We start from the raw sequence: 19,961 nt of genomic DNA, 5'->3' as shown, positions 1-19,961 counted from the left end.
CGCTTGGGTGTCCGGCTCTCATTTCAGTTTCCCTATCAAGACAGTATGTGGGACGTGACACCGATGAACGACTACCGGTCTCATGACACGATAAAGATGAATCCAGTCAACTACCTGGGTGAAATGTCACGAATAGAGGATCGCCTCATCTTACACAGTCCTTTGAGCATTGATCGTTATCACCTCCCGCTTTGAATTCCTGACCGATCTTTCAATACGATGTCTTCCTTCGCATCTTCTTTGAAAGACCCCAGTCTCTTTGTCCAGAAGTCATACATCAATGGTCAATGGACGTCGTCAGACTCTGGTAAGACCTTCCAGGTCAACAACCCGGCAACAGAAGAGCTCATCGGCACATGCCCTGAGTCAACCATTGGCGACCTCAACAACGCCATCGATGCCGCAGCCAAGGCATTCCCAGAGTGGAAAGCACTATCGGGTCGTCAACGAAGCCGCATCATCGGGCGCATCTTTGATCTCTTAGTCGACAACCAAGCAGACCTCGGCAAGATCATCACCGCCGAGAATGGCAAAGCAAAAGGAGATGCTGAGGGCGAGGTGATGTTTGGGGCAAGTTTCTTCGAGTGGTACGGCGAAGAGGCTGCTCGGATCTATGGAGATATCATTCCCCACAGCAACCCAACTCACAGGACCCGCGTCGTCAAAGAGCCCATCGGCGTTTGTGGTTTAATTGTGCCTTGGAATTTCCCTCTCGCGATGGGCGCTCGCAAGGTGTCGGCAGCTCTCGCAGCTGGATGCACCGTTGTAATGAAGTCTGATGGACTTACACCGTTCTCTTCAAACGCGCTAGCTGTGCTTTGCGAGAGGGCTGGCGTACCTCCTGGAGTTTTCAATGTTTTCACAGCGTTGGAAAACACACCTCAACTTGGACTGGCTTTATGCCAGTCAGACGTCGTGAAGAAGATTTCTTTCACGGGCTCGACAAGAGTTGGCAAGTTGTTGATGCAACAGTCAAGCAGCACTCTTAAGAAATTGAGTCTTGAGCTGGGAGGTAACGCGCCCTTTATCGTGTTTGATGATGCGGATATAGACATCGCGATTTCCAGCGTCCTCGTCTCCAAGTTCAAGGTCACTGGCCAGACATGCGTGTGCGCCAATCGGATCTTCGTGCAAGAGGGAATTTACGATAGGTTTAGCCAGAGGCTGGTGGAGGAAGTCAGAAAGTTCCGAGTTGGCAACGGCACAGACGCGTCGGTCACTCACGGGCCCTTGACCAACGGCGTTGGCAAGGTAGAAGAGCATATCAAGGACGCCGTCGCCAAGAACGCAAAGATTTTGCTAGGCGGTAACCGATTACCATCAGCCGGCAAAAACTTTTACGAGCTCACCATTCTCGGAGATGTCGATGACTCGATGAAAGTGACACAAGAAGAGACATTTGGTCCCCTTGCGGCATTGACGAAGTTCTCTACTGAAAAAGAGGTCATTGAGAGGGCCAACAAGTCTGAAGTCGGACTGGCATCATACGTCATCACGAACGACCTAGCTAGGTCAACCCGAGTATCAGAGCTTCTGGAGTTTGGAATGGTTGCCATCAACACTGGTGTCATCTCAGACGCTTCTGCGCCGTAAGTGATCCATGATTCCCGTCGCCTTGTAGATCAAAGGCTCAAAGCTAACATTTGCCAGATTCGGAGGCGTCAAGCATTCCGGCTTTGGCCGGGAAGGCAGCAAATATGGGCTTGAGGACTACTTGACCATCAAGATGATCGTGACCGGCGGCATCAGCACGCGTCTGTAGTAAACGGCAATAAGTTGATAGAAGTTTCGGCATCAAATGGACCGCATACTGTCTGTTCGCTGAAGTCACTATCAAAGAACACCTAAAGGTTTGACGTGATTTCAATGCCTTTTATGACCGTCAGGTCACATTCTCAATTTTGTATATCGCTAGAATAAAATTTCAATCCGCTTTTATGCTCGTGTCATTGCAATCCTTTAGACAAGGTACAGAGTTCCGTTGTTGTTTCCTATTCTCTCATCCAAGTTCACAGAGCTGCGCACCCACTGGCCGTTACGGGACAGCTCGGCCTCAAGGACCTGGCCACCCTGAACCAGACGGGCATCCCGCGCCGAGGCGCCGAAGTTGCCGCCGGAGTTTCCACCACGGCCGGGGATCTGAAGGACCTGGCCGGGCCAGATCTGGTCCGGATTGGGGATGTTGTTGTGTCTCGCAATCTCCTCGAAGCCGACGTTGAACCTCGCGGCGATGTTGCGGAGAGTATCGCCTTGCTGGACAGTCACGGAAGAGTCACCACCACCGCCACCGCCAGAGGACCAACGGAAGCTACCGTGGTCATTTTCGAGGATTCTGTTCAGGCTGATAGTGCTGCTCTGCCACTCGCCATCACGACGTCTGCAGGAAGCGTGGAGGTTGTACTCTCCGTGAGCATCAAGACGGATGTCTCTAGATGAGCCGGTGAAGCCACCGCCGTAGTTTCCACTGCGAGGCTTGTCATCACCATGGCGATCATCGTGGTGGCCGTGGTGATGGTCCTTGGGAGGGGAGTGAGGGCGATCGTGGTCGTGCTTTTGGTCGTGCTCGTGCTTCTTCTCCTCGTCCCGCTTGTCCTTCCAGTCGGACACACCATCTTGCAGCTTGTGTCCGGCGAAAGCTCCCGCAACAGCACCGATAAAAGTGCTGGTCTTGCTGTGGCCGAAGTTGCCGCCAACCTTGTGACCGCCGAAAGCGCCGGCGGCACCACCGGCAAGAGCACCCGTCAGGCCACGCTCGCCGTCTTCGCCCTCGGGGCCGTTAGATCCAGGCGGGCCGTCATTGCGGTAGCCCTGGTTGCCGTAATTGCCCTGGTTTTGGTAGGGAGGGGGCCCCGATTGGTGCTGAGATTGGCCGTAGCCTCCTTGTTGTTGTCCGTATCCTTCTTGGCCGTATCCATGTTGCGTGCCAAACTGCTGCTGGCCTTGCTGGCCTTGGCCATAGTATGAGCCGGCCTCACCAGAAGGAGGACGGTCTTGTTGGTAGCCGCCCTGGTGATGACCTTCCTGTTGCTGGAAGCCTCCTCCTTGCTGGTAGCCACCTTGCTGGTATCCACCCTGCTGGTGTCCACCGTCGTTGCCGTAGTAACTCATAGTGATAGGTTTTGATACAAAAAATACAATTCGAACTTGGGTATTATATTGATGATCACAGATGTCTCAGAGTCAGAAGCTACGAGATCGAGAGCTAAGATGCGGGGAAGCGAAGGTTATATAAACTTCCTTGAGCCTCCAACAATGGGGTCAACGAAGCTTGTGATACATGTACGGATCTCCGTACCTAAGAATATTTACACCGCCGCCATGGTGGGGTGAGGCTTATGAAAGTCTCGACTCAGAATGTCCGCGCGTATCCTCTCTTTCGATCCAATCGGGAACACCGCGTCAAGGTTCACGGCCCACCGCGCAGACACAGCCCCGGGAGTCGGCACGGCTCTTGGTATGTAAACGAACACGTTAAAGTCTGGGCACTCTCGAGCCCTTGCCACGTAGCTTGTTCTGATGTTTCTAAAAGCTTCTGAACCAGGCCAAACAGACCCAGAGGGATGCACAATGGGACCATCAGGAGCCAAACGAGGCCCGCCACAAAGCCCCTGATTGTCTGTCAGGGCCCCCTTAACAGCGCCACGATGAGCTCTTTGCCCTGCATCCCAAGATGATAGGACCCTGCTGCCGCCTGAGGACCCCTTCCCCGCACAGTGGCTGGAGAGCAATGGCGTCAGAGGCCTTGAAAGGTAATATCCGATGTTGTTTGCGTAGGGACCAGCCGAAGCAGTGGCAATCGAAAGCCACCGCAGTCATCGGCATGCAGCGCTCGGTAAAACACATGCCTGTGAGGTATTCGCATTTAACAATATCCTAGAGGGCAGTGTAGCTATGAACGAATCAATCGTGCGAGTGCGAGTCCGATTTCCGAATCTCAACACCTCGAAATTGTGTCAAGAGCAGCGTGCAGCCCGATATGTACAGTAATCATGAACAACAAGTTGTAAATTAAACCCGAGGGCTCCGGGACGCCCGACTGAGTTTCAAGTCGACCCTCACCATCTGCGCTAAGCGTCTGCGGAGCCCGACCTCATTCTCGTTACCCGCCATCGCCGCTTCGTGTTCATCGATTGTCGGGCGGATCCAAATTAGATCGGCGTGCTCGGGCCTGATGAACTTGGTGCGCTTGAAGATCTTCCAGCCGCAGAACAAACAGATCGCGAGGAATCCCATGGTGTAATTGCTGAAGAAGATGCCAATATCCCACCGGCCCCTTAAGAAGATGGCATACCCATAGAAGATCTCCACCGCCATGAGCCAGACCAAAGCAACCCAAGTGCCATAAGGCTGGAGATATCCCCGGTAGGGGAGATCAGATCTGTTGAAGTTCTGGGCTTTCAAAGCTTGGTAGAAGAAGAGATAGTTGACGCAAATAACGATATAAGTAACCAGAGTTCCGCCCGTAATAAGATTTGTGAGCCTTTCAGGTCAGCTCATGTTGTTGCATGCATCACGTTGCCATCGGAACAAGCCGCAGGGAAGATGGACCCTCAACTTACCAAGTCAAAACCTTGACAGAGCCACTGCCTAACTTGAGAAACGAGAGGCAGGCGAAGGCGAGTGTAACAAACAGACAGTAGATGGGAACACCTTGCTTGGTGCATTTCGTGAGGAACTTGGGAGCATGGCCATTCAACGCCAACCCGTAAAGACTGCGAGATGAGCAGTAGACGTATGCGTTGCCGGCCGAATAGATACTCGTCAACAGTAACGCGTTGACCAAATGGGGTAACACGCCGATATTCATGTTTTTCATGGCAATGACGAAAGGTGAGGCTGCTCCGGTACCCGTCTCGCCTGAGCTTAGAACACTTAGTAGTGTCGGGTCGTTGGCCGGCAGGACGATGCCAACACACAGCGCACCACCAATGAAGAAGATTCCGAATCTCCAGTAGACTGACTTGAAGGCTGCTTTCATGGTTGTGCGAGGCCGCTGCGCTTCGCCAGCAACGGTGGCCAGGTATTCGGGGCCGACAATGGTGAAAGCAGCTTGCCATAGCGCGGCGAGAAACCCATGAAAGCGGCCCAAGTCGCCATTCTCAATGTACTCAACAAAAGGGCCCTATTCTTTAAGTAAGCAATTGACACTACAGCATCGACAGGCGTGAATGAAAGAGGTCATCGTGTCATACAGGCTTGGACCAATTACGGAATCCGTATGCATCACGCTGCGGATTACCTCCAACCATAGTGATGAAGGTAAAGAAGAATAGTATTCCAATGAGGAGAAGTTTGCCCCCTGCTAGCCAAAACTCTGTTTCACCAAAATACTTGACCATAAGTGCATTGCAAAGGCTGATAGGGGGTAGTTTAGTAAGATACCCTTCGACTCCAACTGACAAAATGGGACATACGCGTAGAGCACGATGCAAACGGTAATTACCGCAGCTGAAGGAATATCGTCTCTCCAGAAAGTCAAGACCATGTCCAACGCGGTGATCTCAAATGGTATGAGAAGCGCTTCGAAGAGGAAGAAGTTCCAGCCGATCATGAAACCCCAAGCGTCATCAACCCAGGCACTGGCGTGATGAATGAATGCAGCACTTATGGGCATGAAGACGGTCATCTCCGCAAGTGAGTTGTTTACTTGGGCAATGACCAAGGCGTGGAGTACGAATGCAATGAGTAGACTTGCTGCTCCTCGCATGAGTCCGTACCCGATGCTTACAAATAGGGCAGTGCCAATAGAGCCACCGATAGCTACGAATTGGACTTGGCGCGGAGTAAGATGTCGTTGTAAATGGTCGGGAGTGTGTAAGATTTCCCCGTTGGCCACTTCAGTCTTGTCACTGGTTTTGGAATTCATCTTTGTGGCCGAGGCCTTTGGCTCTGAGGCGATTGACGGGGAGCTCATGTTGCGCAGCAAAGCAGAGTTGACACAATGCTGATGATGATGATGCGATAATTTCTGGGATATTGCGGATCTCAAGACTTCTGTAGCAGCCTTCAAAAGAAAGATAAGTGAAGTTTGAATGGCATACGTCTTAGATTAGGGGACTCCTCAGCTTAAGAATGCCAGGAAATCCTAGCGTGGACCATCGAAGGTCACTGTGAGCAAGGAAGAGAGTTGGCAGGACCTATCAATAATTGCCAATTACAACCTACCCCGGATTGGCCCCATCATTTGGAACACACAATGCTCGGACGCTAGACATGGCTTCGGGTATGGGTCTAAGGTGATATGCCTGGTTTACCGAGGACTTCGTGTATCTAACTAGGTGGTATTCTTATCCGTCTCCCCAACCCCACGAGAAGGCATACGGATTTCTCCAATACCTTTCCTGCAAAACGCTGCAGCATTTTCAGTTGCAAATTGTCTAGATTTCCATTTCGGAACTTGTTTGTTGATAGCTTCTCGCACATTGAATTGCCAAGTTGAAGATGAGCAACCTGCAGCATCGAGCTCTCAAGCCAGACTCTACCGAAAAAGGGTTTGCTAGCCTTCGTGTGGGGTAAGGAGCTGAAGATAGACAGAAGCGCGGAAACCATTAGGTCCAACTTTGGACTGCGATCGCCTTGTGGAAAATCCCCATTCGGAAGATCTAGCCGGTAGGTGTGGGAATTGGCGGCTTCACCTAGTCTCGGGTGACATGGGTCGGGTAGCCGTTGTTGACTCCGGGCGACAGATCCGGTATTATTGACCTCGAATGCAGACGATAGACCCTCGGCGTCTCGAACACTAATGGGAGATTATGGCTATGATGGACTCACTCTTTGATAACAGATTCGCAATGTTATACTTTCGGGGTCTACGCCGGAAGCATCTGCACTTAGATGCCAGGGCCTATGATTCATCATAACGTACATATCACGCGGCACAAATACAAGGAGCCTCGACCCATCGTCATACCCATCAAACGCTCTTGAAGATCAAACCAATTCTCAAACATCAAGACTATAGAGACGCAATGCGGGACTCTGAACTTCAAGAGATATCGTCGGCTCTTCGTGCCGCCCGTATCAGCAAAGAGCCGATCGAACCCCCAACCAAGAAATGGACGAGTCTCGATCCTGATAGCGCCTTTGAAGTCCAAAAGGTCACCGTCAAGAACGCAGTCAGTCAAGATGGTGACAGAGTCGTTGGATATAAACTGGGCAACATCGCAAAGGTCATGCAAGACGCTTTTGGCCTCGACCAACCCGACTATGGCTTCCTCCTCGCGAGCACTTTCATCTTCGAGGGAACTGTTCTGAGCCTCAAGGATTTTATCAAGCCTTATGTCGAGCTTGAGCCAGCTTTCGTACTGAAAGGCCCTCTAAGAGGACCAAATGTCACTGTCGCCGACGTCATCAACGCCATAGACTACGCCATCCCCGCGATAGAGATTATCGACTCTAGGGTACGAGACTGGGCCATTGACCTCCCGGACACACTGGCCGATAACGGATCAACCGGTGCCGTCATCCTAGGTGGCTCGCCTCGCCGGCTTCCCGATCTCACTTTGAGCAACACCAGAGGGACGCTACGTTTCAATGATAAGGAGGTCATGTCGGGCAACACCAGAAACGTACTTGGCAATCCACTGTCCGCCGTGGCATGGCTAGCGAATAAACTTGCAGGGTACGACGTCGGGTTCGATGCAGGGCAGGTTATCTTGCCTGGTAGCTGCCTGCAGGCGGTGCCAATGCAGGAAGCTGGTCGCTGGTCTTGTACGTTTGAGGGATGGGGGACTGTCGAGTTCGATGTCGCTGAATAGCTGTCAATATGTCACATTAGCAGGCAGGATTCAGTCGCATGGAATCTTTTCGATAGGAATCCATAGAAAATTGCAGTCAGTCATTTGATCACAGCCAGGATACACGATGTGAAGATAGCGCACGCAGTTCACCTCGCACCATAACGCATGAGAAATTTGTCTAAGCATGACCTGCTGGAAGATTTATCGTAAGGTTAAGCGGCATGATTCGGCAAAGAGCCTCCGAATACGAAAGATCCGCTCCCTGCGAAAGTGGTGGTTGTCGAAAGAAACAGAGGCACGGAGGTTTGTGGTTGAACTTACACGTCGTCCAGACATACCCGGAAGTGGTTAGCAAAAAGAGAGACAAACCTAAGATAGTGACCAGACACGCTGTTCCGAATCCTGATAAGTCTCCCGACGCCCTGAAAGCCGAGCCGATCCCTGCTCCCGATCCCTGTAGACTAAGTAAGGTCACTAAAGTAGCTCAATGCTGGAGAACCAAGTCCAATCAATGGCTGTCATCGCGATCGCATCCAAAGATAGCCCGCGTAGACCATAAAACTAGTTGTCATTACGGAGTATTTCAGGTCCAACTCCGTGATTACTTGTTATAACTGAAAATGGTTGGCAGAGAGGCTGACGTCGAAGATAACTCATAAGACTAGGTAGCGACAGCATTGTTGGAATGATGAAGAACTGGGCTCCATTTAGCACCTCTCCTGGCCCTATCCCCGAGAGCCATCTTGTCACAAATCCGGAAGGGATCTTAGCCAAACAATAGATATTAATATCGGATGGCTGACGGTTTGTCCACTCTTTGAGAGAGCGCTAACCCCTTACTAAATATGCGGTTGTGGTGCCTTGAATGCCAATTCCGGCTGCAGCCCTAGAGCTGCCACTCGTTCGCCGTAAATGCTGCTCAAAACTGAGCTTATTCCCTAATACTGTTCTGTCGATTTTGCGGGGTAAAATACTTGTAACCCCGCCTCCCGGCAAGCCCTGCCTGTCCAGTCCTAGCTCCTAGTCACACGACACTACCGGACACTATCTGATGTGTGGATGGCTGACGTTGTCAACCTCCCTGGTATCTTGACGTTCGTGATACGTTCGAGACCTCGCAAATGAAGTCGATACCATTTCTTGAGTTACAACTTCATCCACCCAGCCTCTGCACCCAGACTCGCGCATATTTGCGCCCTGGAAGATGTCACCCGCAAGTAGAGCAACTAGAGATTCCGAAAGAAGGAAGCTGAGGCGAACGACAAACGCGTGAATCCCAATCCTTGTACCCATATTCTAATTGTGGAAGAAACCGCTGACAGCATGCTAGATGTATTAGCTGTCGACAAAGTAAGATCAAATGCTCTGGCGAGCAGCCGTGCGCAAATTGCCAGCGGCGTTTAATGAAATGCGAGTACTCGGAAGGAACAAACATCACGGTCAACACCGAGAGGTGTGTAAAGATATCCGAGATTTTACGACTAAAGTCTGATGAAGTCTTGAGAGGAAGTTCAGGGCGGCAAAGGCTTGGCTCAGAACAACAATCGACACCAAGAAGCAAGCGGTCTCGCGGTGAAGCATTTGGATCCGATGACGAAGACTATAGTCAGTACACCAAAGCTCCTTTTCCAACCTGTGATTATGAGCTAATCCATGAGTTGTAGATTCTCAGTCGGTTGAGTGTAGGTCATCTCAGTTGCATGACTCTTCTGAGTGCGTGTACACAAGCCCTTTCACGTTGCCCTCTACGACTATCAAGAACACCCACAAGAACAAACGCAATTGGAGTAAGTCAAGGTCTGAGGTTGGAAGGGCGGTCGTACTGACAATACGTGCATCAATAGTTTGGCTAGCTCCATCATCAACATGGTCTTTCACGGCCCGTCTCACGCTAATGATGGCTGAGAGACTCCAGGTTGAAACCCCATTCAGTGCGCCTAGCTTTCTCAATGACGAGATATATCCCTTGAGGTGGAAAGCCTCGACGGTAAATGGACAACCAGACATCAGTGGACTTCCATCCATCGACCATGCTATTTATCTCTTCAACACCGTAAAGTTTCATCTTGGCCAGAATTATCAACTTATTGACGAGGCAAACTTCGTCAAAAATCTAGAAGAATTCTACTACGGCCTGGCATCCAAGAAAGCGGCAGAGTCACCTCTATGGTTTGTACAATTCTTACTCGTCTTGTCCTTTGGGCAAGCTTTTCTTTCACGGTCAAAGGACTCAAAGGAACCGCCTGGTGCAAAGTTCTTCGTTCGGGCCATGGCGCTGCTACCAGAGCCGAACGCCCTGTGGAAAGACAGTTTGCTAGCCATCGAGGTGTTGGCCCTGGCAGGTCTCTATCTGTATTCGATTTATCAGAGAGAATCTGCTCAATTATACGTGAGTCTCCATCATCCAGCCTTGTCAATCAAATGGTTCATAACTCATCTGATTCAAATTGACAGATCGCTCAAGCGATTCGGATAGCTCAACTGGAGGGGCTGCATACCCAACTTCCTGAGGATGCACTCGGGACTCAAGCAGTTGCTCGTTGCCGCAATCTCTGGTGGACTTTGTACATTATGGATCGACATTTCTCCTGCTCAGTCGGTGTCCCCATGAATACTCAAGACGCAGACATAACGACTATGCTTGATCCCCCGAGTATATGCTCTCAGCGTGATGCAACGCTTGGCCTCCAAGTCAAGCTCTCGCGTTTGCTATCATCAATCATTACTAGTCAGTCCCAGCTGTATCTCACAGAGGCTATTCTTACTGACCTGTCATCTTTAAAGCTATCTACAGATCCGAGAAGACTCCACTTGGGGATTTTCTTACTTCGACAAAATCTATCCTCCACACCTTGGCTGGTCACGCACAGGAGATTGAGAGAATAACTCGATTCAAGTTCCAAAACTCGGTGGATGCTATGCCAAAAGGAACAAGAAGCATTACCTTGTTATACCATCAGGTGAGTAATTGACTTCATTCACTTAGCCACCTTGCGACTGACAATGGTCTCCTTCGAGTGTGTTATCATGGCTACAAGGCCCCTTTTTCTATCCGCCTTGAAACAAGAGCTGGAGAGCTTTGGATGGGGTGGAAGAGACCCAAAAACTTTCTCTCCGCCCTTGAAGACTCTGGTCGAGACGGGTATCAAATCAGCAGTGAAGACACTTCAAATTCTGTCTGGGGATGACAGTCTTTTAGGTAATCATGGGCACAGTCTGACCGTTCCTGTGATACTCCAAATTATACTCGCTAACCGTCAAACCACCACCAGAGGTCTTTCTGCCATTTGAGTTAGAGTATGCTTATGGAGCTGCCATACACTTGACAATGGCCAACGCACTCTTTCCAGCGGTAATAGGCGTCGATGGAGCGGCTCGGATGGAACAGACACATGCCATATTGGATGACATGTTTAGCAAAGGAAACCTGGTGGCCGAAGTTCGCAAGGCAGAGCTGGTCCATTTGGAGAGTTTGTTTCGCAAATTCACGCGGCGGGTACGCGACCAAGACTTTGGAGATTCTATCCTATCAACTGCTAGAACGCGTCAGTACATCCGTCCCAATATTTTCTCTCGCCTCCCGCATTTAGCCTCCCTCCCATGTCTAGTCTTTCTCTAATTCCCGCTTTATCTTGGACCTTCAATAGGCGGATATAAGTGAAATAGGGTTAGACAGATGCGATTCGTTGTTACTCTGTAGGAAAGTACGTACGTTCTTACTGACGCCATATAACAGTCAATGGGATACTATCGGGCTCGATTGAAGCAATCATCGATCCAAGCACATCTCAGACTTTCGTCAATGAATCTGACCTAGTATCTACGACGACGTTGAGTGAGTCGCAACCGCTCGCGAGTGTTATTTCGGATACGCCGGATAACACCGAGTTTCTCGAGACTATCGGTATCTCTTCGGATGATTTCCTTTCAATTGTAGAACTGATGGGGAGTGAAGATGATCTTCCATTCTCAATGTTGGACTTGGGACAATTTTGGAAGTGATCAGTGGCGCGCAGGAGGCAGGAACTTCTAGGTCCGCTAGTGGATACCAAAACCGATCAGACTCTCTTGAACTACATGTAGTTTCTCAGTCTCATTGTATAATACATTATTGATTAACGCCATCTTCGTCATTAACTAAAAAATACCTTTGATCGCTATAATCTTAAGTCTTCGATCCTTCAGTCCTTATTCGTAAACTGTGGTTAATTACCACCCCGTGTGGTAGTATCCGTCCCAACTTTGATGTTGTTGAACGTGGGGTTGTTGCATGTTAACTGGCTGATACACGGGGCTGTGTTGGTATCCAGAGTTTTGCTGCCACATGGGCGTTTGTACCTGTCCAGGAGTCGCTGGTGAAGATAACGTTGTGGATACAGACATTGCTGACATGGTCGAGGTGTGCTTCATGTCGTACATTGAGCCTCTGTCGAGGAGGGGAACTCCCATATTCTGGTCAGGCTGTGTGACATGCGTCGCGTGGTAGTCGGCAGGCATATGGCCTGACAGACCCTCCTCGAGTCCAACTAATTCGTCAGTCAGTAACGTACGCAAAAGCACCATCCTGTTGTGGACTCACAGATCAGTATGTATAGCAGCTCTGCGATGACTGGTACCCAAGCTGCCAGGGCAAGTACTTGTCCAAACGTCCACTTGTCGTTTTTATCAATACCATCAGCTGCGTTGATGATCTTCTGGCGGAAGTGAGTGAAGTAGCCCAGTATCCCCCACATGACCAGCAAATTGATCCAGGCGACCAGCATTCGCCAGCAAGACCTCCACCTCTTGACCCATGGCTTATCAATCATACCGGGAATCTTAAATCCAGTGGTGACGAACAGCGTTAGGAGGAGCCATATCATCGGCAACGCAATGACCAAGAACTGCGTGGCTTTAACGACGGGCCAGTATTGCGAGCCACGTTGGTCACATTCAAAGTTTCTGTGTCCACTCTTTCGTTCTTTATAGTCTATCTCCGCTCTCGGCGCCAGATAAACTACAGTCACGCTCAGACCCCAAAGGAGGGCAAGGACAGATCGATGAAGCCACTTGCGATGACCATCGTGCTTAGCTAGGGCATAGAGCAACATGACCGGGAAGACAGAGTAGTTGGACGCGATCAGTGCCAAGGCTTGCTCGTAAATCGCATCCGCTGACGGGAGGTCGGGGTTGATCTCTGATCTCTCCTTGAAGTTTGTAGCGGCCGAGTAGACGGAAGCTCCTAGCATGGCCACTGCGATCAGCATTGAGCCGCTGAGGAACATGTCGAGCGATCCGCGGAACGAGTCGAGAATGCGACCGCTCAGTCTTTGTTTTTGCTTCGGTCGCGTCTTCTCCCAGAGATTCTTGTTGAAGTGGCGCCGTACTTGATGAATCGTGAATGCGACAAGGTACATCGTTGCTAAAATGGCTTCGAGGTAATAAGATACTACGACCTTCACGTTGTCAGCCAACATATCCTTGCTCAGAATAGCGACTCCAGGTATGCTGTTCTTACTCCGATGCCGCAGAGATCTTGGCTCCCCGTATATCCGACGGCCTTGCAGAATTCGGCCTCGCAATGCTCCTTTGGGCCCCAAAGAACAGTTTCGTTGAATCGTGTACTGAAAAGGTAGTATGATGGATCACTCGAGTTTTCCGGGTATGGTGTATGATACATATTGTAGGCGAACCAATATGACACCTCGGAGTAGGTAGTTTCGTATCCCTTCGGCATAGCCGTTGAATAAAGTGTCATTGAAAGCTGAACACTCATTCCTCGAGTCGACTTTGGATCCCAAGGATCGGGTTGAAGCATGGCAGCCAGCCATTGACCCCAATTTGTGCAGTTGCGGTTGAAGTCTAGTTGATCCCAGGTCAGGTTCCCGGAGCCTTTGACCTCCGTACCTGGGACCCAAAGGTCCATGGTCTCGGGATCATAAGAACTCATTTTCGAGTAAGCGCAGCGGCTCTCACGCTTGTTCGAGGTATCTCTTCGCGAAAACTGAACGTAATGTGCAAGAAACTGTGGATTCGAGTGGGGGACAAGCAGCAATCCATGGCACGGGGCACAGAGACATTCTTAAGGCTGGCATGATCAGGATATTGAATTGCTGCCCATCCTGGCGGCCACAATCTCCGTCTAACAGCCGCCCTCTTTCTTTATCGTGGGCGTCTAGGAATGGCTCTGAGAATGGGCCGGTTCGACGCAGCTGAGCGCCAGGGCTGACAGCTAAGACAGATAAGGAACGAATCATCGCGACTAAATTACTACGCGGGATGACTAGCGTAAGCCACCATCCCCAAAGCGACTTACGAGCTGCCACTCCTAGCACGTTTCCAATAAGGCTGGCCATTCACTGCATTCTCAGACCGCCATCTCGCTTGCGAAACCTCCGCTAACGGGGGTTGGGCAGGGAGCTGTGGGAGCTAGACGTTGGGGGCCGGGGGAATTATGTTGTTGCCTACGGCTGGAGCTCGGTCTTTGATTCAGAACCGCTCTTCGGGGTCGCTTTTTGCGGTCGCAGTGGGCGGGAAAGAGTCTTACTTGCACGGCATGACTTTTCTATTGTATTGGGCGGTTATCCCTATCGGTCGACGAGGCTGCCAATCTTCATGCTAGCTGCGATGCTGTGTCTGTACGTGTCTTTGCCAGTTGGATTTTCTCTTGATGCCGACACCCTTCTCTTGTGAATACTTGCATCCGGCAAACGGGCAGAAATAACCCGCTCCATCCGAATGCTGCTCTTTGCAGTGTCGGTCGAGGTCTTTGCTGTATCGGAAAGCCCAAGAACAGTCTTTCACTCTACACTTGAACGGCTTCTTATGCTTGATCTTACAGCGACTGCATACAGATCAGCAATTATGTTTTCTCATGTCGGCAGTCTGAGGATGGCGTACTTCACCTCCCAAGGCCTTGCGTAAACACCCCCACACTCGTCACATCGTAATTCAGTTGGCTGTGTGTCTTCAGTGCTCTGGACAGGGCTCGGCGCGATCTGTTCCGAGCCTGACTGGCTGCCATGCTCGTGATCTTCTTGGTTTTGGTGCAGTAGAGACGGGCTCGGGGCAACTGCCCCATATTCCGGGCATGACCTTGGCCCATTGTTACTCTGCTCCCCATCATGCTCAACAGGCTCAGGTAAACTTGACGATATACCCCAGTCATAGTCACCTAGCGGCCCGCCACTTCCGGTCTTTACCCACGACGGATCTACGGTCTCAAAGCGATGATAATGATGTTCTCTTGTTTGACCGGTCGAGCCTTGCGAGGTCGAACTAGATATGTAAACGGACTACCAAACGAGTTTAAGGAGTGTTGAGCCTGTTGAGAAAATCTGATGGCAAGAGCAGTGTTTTTATGGCCAAGAGGGGAGAGCTAGAAAAGAGGGAAGGAACGGTCGGCGAAAAGTTAAAAAGAACGAGTGGCTTAGCACCACCGTGCCGGCCGTAACAAGAAGAGTAAAAAGAGAGTGAGTCCTCGAGGGAGGAGACCCCTTTTATGCTCAAGTGTGCGTTAGGAAAGCGGCAAGTGCTCAATGGGTTGGCAATTGAGTTCTGCCAGGTCATCCATACTATTGGTTCCGAATAGCTGTAGGCCTCAACTCAAAATGAAGCACCATCTCTCACCGCTCTGCAGCCCGAACGTATGAATTGCACAGGCTTCATCCGATAACAAGTTTGAGGCAGTAAACATCAGGCTGTCCTGGCTTATGAGTTTGGTCTTACCATCTGACAACCTACTTTACCCCAGGTAGTGAGCACCGCAATCAGCACAGGCTCGACTGAACAGTCAGAGGTAAAATTGCTGCCGGTTAGGACGGGCCGGAACTCATCTGCTTGCGTATCACTGCAAGCCCATTTAATGACGTATTTTCTTCTACTTGCTTCAGTAAGTATGGTGTTTCCACAGTTCGAGCGGGAACTATGCCACCAGGACCATGATGCGGCTGGGGACGAAGAACTCTAAAGGTGTGATTAGTGCACTACTTGAACCGGTGCCTGGTCCGCCAACGCCTAACCTGAAGTGTCTCGGCTATGCTAATTGAGGACTAAAATCGTCACTGAGAATGTGAAGAAGGCTATGAGAACGGCCGGTAGCGTGAACGGCCGTTTTGCGTGACCAGCGATCGGTCATGACAGTGTAGGATATTTTCAAGGCTGACTGGGAATATGATTGAGCTGTTTGGTTTAGCATCTCAGCCTGGTTTTGCGCCATGAGCCATACTACGTTTCCAAAGATATCTAGTGCAAAGAATGGCACACGATGTGGCTGTTTCATTAGCCGGACGCTAAAGTAGGCCGTTATCCGTCATATTTTACGTCAAGTTGAGACTAAACATGCAGTTGAGATGAGAACTGCTCTATTCATAAGAGTACTTTTACAGGCCGAATTTGACAAGGATTATAGGCCATTAATTTCTTGTGTTACCACAGCTAGTATGCAAGCCTCTTGCAGGGCAAAAACTGCACTCTCTAGAGCCAACACCGGACAAGGGCTCTTCTCAACACAATCTCAGCTTGATGCGAACCTTTCGAGCATTCAAAGGCACATGGAGTAATATTCGGTCCCTTAGACCGGCATTCAAAGGCTTTTAGCTCCTAAATTTGGCCAGACATCACGATTGATCATTTTAGTTAGGCTGTAAAGGAAACTGCAATGAACGAATCCTATGTCTTCGGCCACATGAAGGCGAGCATAATATTTGAACTGAGTAAGGTGAAATCCTTGCGTTGTGAAATAAGTTTCTTGTACTGTGGAAACGGCGAACAAAGAAGATTTATGGTCTTTCTTCACGAACGTTTTGACTCTGTCTAGACAAGTCATTCTCCAAGGGCCATGATCAGAGAGCATTGTCTCACATCCAACTGTCACAAAGCATTTGTATGATAACTTCAAATGCTGGTTCTTTACCATGGATGCTGGTGTCGCTCAGTCAATCTGATTCGACTAAGAATTTGAACTCGACAATCTACAAAATTCTGGCAGCTTCCTACATGAAATATGTTCCGAATTGGATAATAGCAACATCACCTCCTTACAGAAGTTACTTTAAAGACTGTGATGCTCACCTAGAATCCACAACTTCTGAACTTTCGCATACATCCTCAAAATGGCGCCTCATCCCGAAGACTCCTCATCTGCCGCTGAATACGCCGAACGCGTCTTCCAACACCTAGAAGATAGCCGCCCCTCTGACGCACCTGCCGATTTCTCTGACTCCAATCCTGAGAATCCCAAAGTCATTCAAAGATCGAAGACTGAGAAGCTCAAGGCCCAGTTGCTTCAGCGTAACAAAGATGCCTCTGATGAGTCCCAAATTCTTTACAAATCTGGTAAGTCCCGCCTCCAACACACAGGTTCCTTCGGCGACAGTCGTGTGAAGAAGCTCGTTGCCAACTACGAAGCTCGATCTCACCGTCCCATGGAGACAGCTCAAGAATCTGTTCGACGTAAGCGTGCACTGGCACAAGATACCAATATCGCAACTGGCAATGAAAGTGAGGAGGATGAGAAGGATTGGATCAAGGTTGTCGATGCGGACTTAGATTGAGTAGAAGGCTATCCTAATTCTGATAGATAAGTAATGCTGCAAGCATTCGGGTTTCTGGCGTTTTATACTTTGGATCTCAATTTGTTCTAAAAGGTAACGGGATTTCTTCAATTACTTGAGAAACCACAATCTTAGTCATGAATTACGAGAGTCCGAAGATTGCAAGTGACCTTAATCTCTGAATAGCTGTTTTGGAAAAGCCTTGCCCACCTACTCCTCCTAGGCTTTCTAGGACTTCTGGCTCATGTGCACTGCTCTAGTGTGGCCCGCTATCGTCTTTGCAGAATGTGTGTCTCTTGGCTCCCGATTTGATAGACCGGGCATTGTATCTCAAGGGGACCAGGCAGACAAGCAGGAAGGCATGTAAGCGTCTTCTTCTTCATATTATACAGTCGATCTCGAAACACCCTGTTCTCTCCATCGAAGGGCTGAAGGTATAGAGCACGCAAGTTATCTTTAGAAGGGGAGAAAATTGGGGCATGCCGAGTTTGTAGGATACCTGAACATGATGTCAGAAGAGTTGTCTTGACCTTACGCACTGGCCTGGCGACCCTATGCTTGAGACCCTGAATCCTAGGCTGGCATTGATTTGAGACGACAAAACACAAAGAGCTTGTACTTGGGGTCATTAGACATCAAGGCTGCTCAAGGAACTACGGGACACAGTGCAGGCCCCCTTGTCTGTTGTCTGCTATATGCCTTTCTCTAGCATAGCTGCCTGTCTCATTTGCTGTTCTGAAACTTCCTATGACTTCTTGGGGGTTCTTGAACTTGGCTCGATTGCATACTTGACACTATATAGATATAGAGCAACCTTCCACCCAGAACTGATTTGAGTTCGTCAAGTGGACTTGCTACTTCTGCAACTTGCAAGACGCATCCCCAAATTCGAGAAACATGCCGCCCACAATGGTGCAGCCCAACAATGACGAAGACGACTACGTCTTCCCTGATCTTATCGAAGTTTCCAACGACGAACGCGATCATTCCCTTAGTGTCATCAACAATCCAGCATCCCCAATGTCCACAGGCTGGGCGATACTTGGGAACTCCGGCAGCTCCTCCGATGCCATATCTGAGCCCAATAGTGTGAAAGCCTCCCCGGACCGGTCTCTCCCAGCTGCTTCCAACAGAACCTTACCCCGTGAACTGGAGACCTGGCTACGTCCCGTATTGTCTGCGACTATCCCTAATACACGCCCTGCCCTCACGTTCCAAGAGGCACTTGATCAATCCGAGCCCACATCCTCGGCTTCCCAATCTATCGACTTGGCGACTCGGAAGCTGATTGACTGGGAAGGTCTCCTAGCTCGAACCTTTAGCCGCGAGGACACGAACTCCCCGGAAGCCGGTCCCTCGCAAAGAACCCCTCACCAAGTTGGCTTGAATCCGACTGGAGATCTTCATGAACAGGTTCTGCATTCCAACCGTATCTCCAAGCAGGACAAAGCTTTGGCTAACGAGCAATACTATCGACAGCTTCTCCGATCCCGTTCCGTCCGATCCAACTACCACGTGCGTGACCTCAGAGAACATGCTGGCAAGGTCCCGGACCCCGAATGGCGCTGGTGCGGCTTTCCGGGTTGCGACAACGGTGCCTGTCGATACGACTTCCTTTTGTCATGGGGGACCGGATACGTCGTCGCCCCTCTTGATTCAGGAAGAGACTGTGACATCCTGAAAGATCTTCTTGACGCCTTTGGCTCCCAGAACTGGAATTACATGGCGGAGCCCCACAGCCGGGTTTCGTTTGCAACGTCCCCTCCTGTCAGGAACGCCGTTGGCCAGTTTCTCATTCGCTTCAACTATCTGCAGGGTGCCGCTGTGGGATGGGACACGGGAGACTATCAAGCAACAGTGATGTATTTCACAGACATGCGCACCAAGAACTTCCCCGTATTGCACCCGCACAATATCGATAAGCTTCACAGCGAGATGGACAAGGAAATCTCGCGTTCGGACCGTGCTGTTGCCCCACGGCGTCTTATTCTTCAGTTCATCATGCGGCTCGAGGCATGGAGACAGCACCAGATCAAGCAAGGATATCCTTGGGACTGGCCTTTACACGATGCTCTCGATATGTATCGAACCATTCTCGAGACCTATCGACAATCCATCCACAAGGGGTTCTCGACTCTGAAGACTGCGATGCAGGCAGAGCAGGACAAGGCTTGGGTGCTCTGGTGGGATCGTCACCGTCCCTGGACCAGCTGTAAGGTTGCCTTTCTTTCTGCCCTCGAAGATACTGACAATAGTGACAGAGACAGGAGCTTGGGAGTTGATTCCAAAGAAAATAATGTTTCTGCTGCGGTGGTCTATGAAGGCGTGGGACAGTACAAGCCACATTGGTGGCCGAATTGGCCAAGAGCACCTGGGTTGGACGCATCTCTAAAGCTTTGAGATACTTTGGGATGGTAAGCATTTATTGATTTCATTAAGAAAGCAGTTAGTGCTGCTTCTGCAACGTCCCTAGCGGACTTGAGAATAGTGCCTTCGTATGAAGAGACAAACTCGTTTGTCAATACCGAACTTACATCATAATCATCAACAAGCTACCAACATGGCTAGACTTGTGATGCTGCTTGCTTCAATCTTTGTACAGAAGCCCTTCACCTTGCTGCCTTTAATTGTTAGAAATCACTTCTTTCGGTCGTGTCTTTGTCAGTTGCCCTTCGTCCTGTAAAGGGAC

General features: G+C 50.1%; 9 protein-coding genes across 9 annotated transcripts; 5 read left to right on the top strand and 4 right to left on the bottom strand.

Moving 5' to 3' along the window:
- Positions 1-219: 219 nt before the first annotated feature.
- On the top strand, positions 220-1,762 carry BDZ83DRAFT_585871 (NAD-dependent aldehyde dehydrogenase; the record flags this gene model as incomplete). Its single annotated transcript, XM_060505882.1, has 2 exons — positions 220-1,589; positions 1,651-1,762. 2 exons carry the CDS (start codon positions 220-222, stop codon positions 1,760-1,762), a joined length of 1,482 nt encoding a protein of 493 aa, XP_060361232.1.
- A 197-nt stretch (positions 1,763-1,959) lies between these two features.
- On the bottom strand, positions 1,960-2,751 carry BDZ83DRAFT_548394 (CVNH domain-containing protein; the record flags this gene model as incomplete). Its single annotated transcript, XM_060503465.1, has 1 exon — positions 1,960-2,751. A coding segment is annotated over one exon (792 nt), but the record flags the coding sequence as incomplete, so codon positions are not given.
- A 1,257-nt stretch (positions 2,752-4,008) lies between these two features.
- BDZ83DRAFT_585879 (general amino acid permease-like protein AGP2) lies at positions 4,009-5,866 on the bottom strand (the record flags this gene model as incomplete). The annotated part of the gene is made up of 4 exons (XM_060505884.1): positions 4,009-4,480; positions 4,560-5,122; positions 5,193-5,355; positions 5,415-5,866. 4 exons carry the CDS (start codon positions 5,864-5,866, stop codon positions 4,009-4,011), a joined length of 1,650 nt encoding a protein of 549 aa, XP_060361230.1.
- A 1,102-nt stretch (positions 5,867-6,968) lies between these two features.
- BDZ83DRAFT_795296 (TodF product hydratase) lies at positions 6,969-7,757 on the top strand (the record flags this gene model as incomplete). The annotated part of the gene is made up of 1 exon (XM_060515835.1): positions 6,969-7,757. One exon carries the CDS (start codon positions 6,969-6,971, stop codon positions 7,755-7,757), a length of 789 nt encoding a protein of 262 aa, XP_060361229.1.
- A 962-nt stretch (positions 7,758-8,719) lies between these two features.
- Positions 8,720-11,902, top strand: BDZ83DRAFT_18948 (fungal-specific transcription factor domain-containing protein). The gene is made up of 10 exons (XM_060501585.1): positions 8,720-9,008; positions 9,070-9,192; positions 9,250-9,344; positions 9,404-9,526; positions 9,584-10,128; positions 10,194-10,467; positions 10,524-10,699; positions 10,758-10,938; positions 11,012-11,284; positions 11,476-11,902. Exons 1-10 carry the CDS (start codon positions 8,944-8,946, stop codon positions 11,739-11,741), a joined length of 2,121 nt encoding a protein of 706 aa, XP_060361228.1. The 5' UTR covers positions 8,720-8,943; the 3' UTR covers positions 11,742-11,902.
- Positions 11,903-11,948: 46 nt separating this feature from the next.
- BDZ83DRAFT_722329 (uncharacterized protein) lies at positions 11,949-13,644 on the bottom strand (the record flags this gene model as incomplete). Its single annotated transcript, XM_060512467.1, has 3 exons — positions 11,949-12,265; positions 12,319-13,174; positions 13,237-13,644. The coding sequence occupies 3 exons, from the start codon at positions 13,642-13,644 to the stop codon at positions 11,949-11,951; spliced, it is 1,581 nt and encodes a 526-aa protein (XP_060361227.1).
- Positions 13,645-13,963: 319 nt separating this feature from the next.
- On the bottom strand, positions 13,964-15,060 carry BDZ83DRAFT_18913 (uncharacterized protein). Its single transcript, XM_060501583.1, has 3 exons — positions 14,624-15,060; positions 14,266-14,562; positions 13,964-14,188 (listed from the first exon to the last, which is right to left on the bottom strand). Exons 1-2 carry the CDS (start codon positions 14,884-14,886, stop codon positions 14,337-14,339), a joined length of 489 nt encoding a protein of 162 aa, XP_060361226.1. The 5' UTR covers positions 14,887-15,060; the 3' UTR covers positions 13,964-14,188; positions 14,266-14,336.
- Positions 15,061-16,831: 1,771 nt separating this feature from the next.
- On the top strand, positions 16,832-17,272 carry BDZ83DRAFT_755446 (uncharacterized protein; the record flags this gene model as incomplete). The annotated part of the gene is made up of 1 exon (XM_060514614.1): positions 16,832-17,272. One exon carries the CDS (start codon positions 16,832-16,834, stop codon positions 17,270-17,272), a length of 441 nt encoding a protein of 146 aa, XP_060361225.1.
- Positions 17,273-18,181: 909 nt separating this feature from the next.
- On the top strand, positions 18,182-19,664 carry BDZ83DRAFT_755445 (uncharacterized protein; the record flags this gene model as incomplete). The annotated part of the gene is made up of 2 exons (XM_060514613.1): positions 18,182-19,463; positions 19,534-19,664. The coding sequence occupies 2 exons, from the start codon at positions 18,182-18,184 to the stop codon at positions 19,662-19,664; spliced, it is 1,413 nt and encodes a 470-aa protein (XP_060361224.1).
- Between the last annotated feature and the right edge of the window lie 297 nt (positions 19,665-19,961).

This window comes from Colletotrichum acutatum (genome assembly GCF_030867785.1).
Source record: "Colletotrichum acutatum strain CBS 112980 chromosome Unknown BDZ83scaffold_101, whole genome shotgun sequence".
In the NCBI taxonomy this organism is placed as follows: Eukaryota; Fungi; Ascomycota; class Sordariomycetes; order Glomerellales; family Glomerellaceae; genus Colletotrichum; species Colletotrichum acutatum.
The sequence above is the reverse complement of the archived record's forward strand: the minus strand, read 5'-3'. Positions and strand labels throughout refer to the sequence as shown.

Bases quoted from the DNA above. Each gene is read 5' to 3' on its own strand.
- BDZ83DRAFT_18948 (XM_060501585.1), top strand. From the start codon at position 8,944: ATGTCACCCGCAAGTAGAGCAACTAGAGATTCCGAAAGAAGGAAGCTG. The intron at 9,345-9,403 runs GTCAGTACACCA...CATGAGTTGTAG, and splicing joins ATCCGATGACGAAGACTATA to ATTCTCAGTCGGTTGAGTGT. The intron at 9,527-9,583 runs GTAAGTCAAGGT...GTGCATCAATAG, and splicing joins CAAGAACAAACGCAATTGGA to TTTGGCTAGCTCCATCATCA.
- BDZ83DRAFT_18913 (XM_060501583.1), bottom strand. From the start codon at position 14,886: ATGACTGGGGTATATCGTCAAGTTTACCTGAGCCTGTTGAGCATGATG. The intron at 14,563-14,623 runs GTGAAGTACGCC...ATCTGTATGCAG, and splicing joins TTTACGCAAGGCCTTGGGAG to TCGCTGTAAGATCAAGCATA.